General features: G+C 45.2%; 1 protein-coding gene and 1 long non-coding RNA gene across 3 annotated transcripts in view; both read left to right on the top strand.

Annotated features, from left to right (window-relative positions):
- Positions 1-458, top strand: part of LOC127932547 (uncharacterized) — a 1,319-nt gene extending 861 nt beyond the window's left edge. The window contains exons 3-4 of the long non-coding RNA XR_008145919.1: positions 53-190; positions 327-458. This is a non-coding gene — a long non-coding RNA (uncharacterized LOC127932547). The remainder of the gene's footprint in view (positions 1-52; positions 191-326) is intronic.
- The window catches only part of nxnl1 (nucleoredoxin like 1), a 13,475-nt gene extending 9,781 nt beyond the window's left edge, over positions 1-3,694 (top strand). For both annotated transcript variants that reach the window (XM_052528450.1, XM_052528449.1), the window contains exons 4-5: positions 1,259-1,391; positions 2,372-3,694. In XM_052528450.1, the coding sequence (XP_052384410.1) occupies positions 1,259-1,391; positions 2,372-2,605 (367 nt within the window). In that variant the 3' untranslated portion in view covers positions 2,606-3,694. The remainder of the gene's footprint in view (positions 1-1,258; positions 1,392-2,371) is intronic.
- The last annotated feature ends 582 nt before the right edge of the window (positions 3,695-4,276 follow it).

The raw sequence follows: 4,276 nt of genomic DNA, 5'->3' as shown, positions 1-4,276 counted from the left end.
TTGGGTGGGGAGGAGAAATGCCTGTTCCTAACCCCGATGACCCCTATCGCAGGTATGGGTGGATGGGGTTGGGTGGGGAGGAGAAATGCCTGTTCCTAACCCCCGATGACCCCTATCGCAGGTATGGGTGGATGGGGTTGGGTGGGGAGGAGAAATGCCTGTTCCTAACCCCCGATGACCCCTATCGCAGGTATGGGTGGATGGGGTTGGGTGGGGAGGAGAAATGCCTGTTCCTAACCCCGATGACCCCTATCGCAGGTATGGGTGGATGGGGTTGGGTGGGGAGGAGAAATGCCTGTTCCTAACCCCGATGACCCCTATCGCAGGTATGGGTGGATGGGGTTGGGTGGGGAGGAGAAATGCCTGTTCCTAACCCCCGATGACCCCTATCGCAGGTATGGGTGGATGGGGTTGGGTGGGGAGGAGAAATGCCTGTTCCTAACCCCCGATGACCCCTATCGCAGGTATGGGTGGATGGGGTTGGGTGGGGTAGGGTGGGGAGGAGTGTCTATAGAGTGTGTGTATATCTTACACTGTGTGTGTGTGTGTATAGAGTGATTGTGTATATGTAATGTGCCTGTCCGTCCGTGTATGTACTGTATGTGTATATCTAACACTGTGTGTGGGTATGTATATAACTGTGTCTGTGTGTGTGTGTGTGTGTGTGTGTGTGTGTGTGTGTGTGTGTGTGTGTGTGTGTGTGTGTGTGTGTGTGTGTGTGTGTGTGTGTGTGTGTGTGTGTATCTTACACTGTGTGTGGGTGTGTATATAACGTGTCTGTATGTGTGTGTGTGTGTGTGTGTATATCTTACACTGTGTGTGGGTGTGTATATCTTACACTGTGTGTGTGTGTATATAACGTGTCTGTATGTGTGTCTGTGTGTGTGTGTGTGTGTATATCTTACACTGTGTGTGGGTGTGTATATAACGTGTCTGTATGTGTGTGTGTGTGTGTGTGTGTGTGTGTGTGTGTGTGTGTGTGTGTGTGTGTGTGTGTGTGTGTGTGTGTGTGTGTGTGTGTGTGTGTGTGTGTGTGTGTGTATATCTTACACTGTGTGTGGGTGTGTATATAACGTGTCTGTATGTGTGTGTGTGTGTGTGTGTGTGTGTGTGTGTGTGTGTGTGTGTGTGTGTGTGTGTGTGTGTGTGTGTGTGTGTGTGTGTGTGTGTGTGTGTGTGTGTGTGTGTGTGTGTGTGTGTATCTTACACTGTGTGTGGGTGTGTATATAACGTGTCTGTGTGTGTGTGTGTGTATCAGAGAGCTGGAGTCTATGTTTGAGGTGGAGGATGTACCGAGGGTGGTGGTGCTGCGACCAGACTGTTCTGTTCTATCTCCCAACGCTGTCTCTGAGATAAGCAGCCTCGGAACCAACTGCTTCCACAACTGGCAGGTGTGTGTGTGTAATGGATCATGTCTGTGTGTGTGTGTGTGTGTGTGTGTGTGTGTGTGTGTGTGTGTGTGTGTGTGTGTGTGTGTGTGTGTGTGTGTGTGTGTGTGTGTGTGTGTGTGTGTGTGTGTGTGTGTGTGTGTGTGTGTGTGTGTGTGTGTGTGTGTGTGTGTGTGTCATGTGTGTGTGTGTGTATCATGTGTGTGTGTGTGTATCATGTGTGTGTGTGTGTATCATGTGTACAATGAGTATGTATGTATTCATATACAGGTAACTGCCAGAATAAAGGAAACACCAACATGTAAGTGTCCTAATAGGACGAGCCAGAACAGCTGTCTCCGGTGCCACTCAGTTGAGTTGACATCTGATGACTGTCCACACACACACACACACACACACACACACACACACACACACACACACACACACACACACACACACACACACACACACACACACACACGTCTAAACCACCTGTTCTCCTTTGAGACGTATTTCTCCAAGTCATTGAGATCTCTTCTTCTAGCCAGGGTAGCCAGAATAATGGGCAACTGGACATGGCTATACAAGACCCTAAGCATGATGGGATGTCAGGAACAACAGCTGTGTGGAAGGACTTTGTATCCCTCATTTACTCAACTGTTTCCTTTATTTTGTCCAAGTCATTGAGATCTTCTTCTAGCCAGGGTAGCCAGAATAATGGGCAACTGGACATGGCTATACATGACCCTAAGCATGATGGGATGTCAGGAACAACAGCTGTGTGGAAGGAAGCACTTTGTATCCCTCATTTACTCAACTGTTTCCTTTATTTTGTGTGTATGTATGTATGTATGTATGTATGTATGTATGTATGTATGTATGTATGTATGTATGTATGTATGTATGTATATATATATATTATTTGTGTGTATGTATGTCTGTATTTATATATATTATTTGTGTGTGTGTATATATAACGTATAACAACGTGTGTCTGACAGGAATCAGCTGAGCTTATCGACAGGAACTTCATGCTGAACGAGGAGTTTGATGACAAAAAGATGCGGAGCGTCACTGACCCGATACGCCGCCTCAAATACAAGGTGAAGAAGAAGAAGAGGAGGAGGCAGTGGGGGTGGGGGGGTGGTGGAGCCGGAGAGGATGAGGGAGAGAAGGAGGAGGAGGAGGACGAGGACGAGGACGAGGAGGAGGAAAGAGGAGAGAAAGAAGGATGAGAAGCAGAATGGAAGAGGAGGAGGAGGAAGAGGAAGAGGAAGAGGAAGAGGAGGAGGAGGAGGAGGAGGAAGAGGAGGATGAAGAGGAGGAGCAGGTGGAGGAAGAGAAGGAGGAGGAGGAAGAGGAGGAGGAAGAGGAGGAGGTGGAGGGTGGTCCTGGGGCTGAGATGTGTATAATATTGTGCGTGTGTATATATCTTGTGTATATAAAGGGGAAGAGGAAGAATGAGAAAAGAAGGTGGGACTCCACTCCACTCCTCTTAAGCACAGGCCAATCATGTGAATTATCTCCAAGTACTGGTTGGTTCTGTCAAGACAGACCTCTTGATTGGTTGATTGTCGCTTCTGTTAATGACTGGATTGCTGATGCTGCCAAGACAATTGTTGTGTCACAAGTGGCACCCTTTTCCCTTTATAGTGCACTATTTATGATTAGGGCCCATAGAGCTCTGGTCAAAAGTAGCGCACGATGTAGGAATGTAGTGTGACATTAGGGACTCTGCCAACAATGCTGATGCTAACTAACGATTAGCAATGACTAAATAATATGAACTGATGCTAACAAGCGATTAGCAATCACTGAATAATATGAACTGATGCTAATTGATGCTAACTAGTGATTAGCAATGACTGGATAATATGAACTGATGCTAATTGATGTTAACTAACAATTAGCAATAGGTGGCTAATATGAACTTAATTAATAATTGATGCTAACTATGGATTGGCAATCGTTGAATAATATGAACTGATGCTAACTAGAAATGAGCAATGACTGTATAATATATAATGTTGCAAATAGCAATGGTTGGATAATATTGTCACTAGTTACTATCCATAGTGTTGTGGCGTGACGTTGCCAGAACAGAAGACTGCTTCTGCAGGTCACCTCAATGCTTTACGCTGAGCATTAACAACGGATTGTTATGTACATTTTCCAATGTGTATATAATTTATGTTGATATATTCATATTAAAACATAAATCAACGAATCATTGTCAGTAAAGGACTTGGTTCTTCATCATTCATCTGGATGATGATGATGACGATGTTGTTGTTATGATGATGTAATAAACATGGCAGAAGCCTATTAGGTCTCTCTCTCTCTCTCTCTCTCACTCTCTCTCTCTCTCTCTCTCTCTCTCTCTCTCTCTCCTTCACTTTCTCTCTCTCGCTGTCTCTATCTTTCTTTCTCTCTCTCTCTCTCTCTCTCTCTCTCTCTCTCTCTCTCTCTCTCTCTCTCTCTCTCTCTCTCTCTCTCTCTCTCTCTCTCTCTCTCTCTCTCTCTCTCTCTCTCTCTCTCTCTCTCTCTCTCTCTCTCTCTCTCTCTCTCTCTCTGTAAATACATGGGTGTGACAATGCTAGCTAGCCAATGGGAGCCTAGTAGAACACTCCTCTAAATAATGGGGTGTGGTTTTGGCTTAACTGCGTTGGGGAAAAGTAAGAAGCGTTCTTGACAGAAACCAAAACAACAGGATGTACAAAGAGGCGTTTCCTTTTTTCACAAATGTGTTGCTGACACAGTCACATAGCTACTTCCTGTTGTCTCAGTAACAGCATGGCAGAGATGAAACCACAACTCTGAGAAAAACTAACCTTACTAATAACTTCACCAGAAGGGTAAGAAACTTACTTCAGTAAACAGTTCAGTTTAATAATATGTTCAGATGA

Source organism: Oncorhynchus keta, chromosome 10, assembly GCF_023373465.1.
Source record: "Oncorhynchus keta strain PuntledgeMale-10-30-2019 chromosome 10, Oket_V2, whole genome shotgun sequence".
Classification (NCBI taxonomy): domain Eukaryota; kingdom Metazoa; phylum Chordata; class Actinopteri; order Salmoniformes; family Salmonidae; genus Oncorhynchus; species Oncorhynchus keta.
The sequence above is the reverse complement of the archived record's forward strand: the minus strand, read 5'-3'. Positions and strand labels throughout refer to the sequence as shown.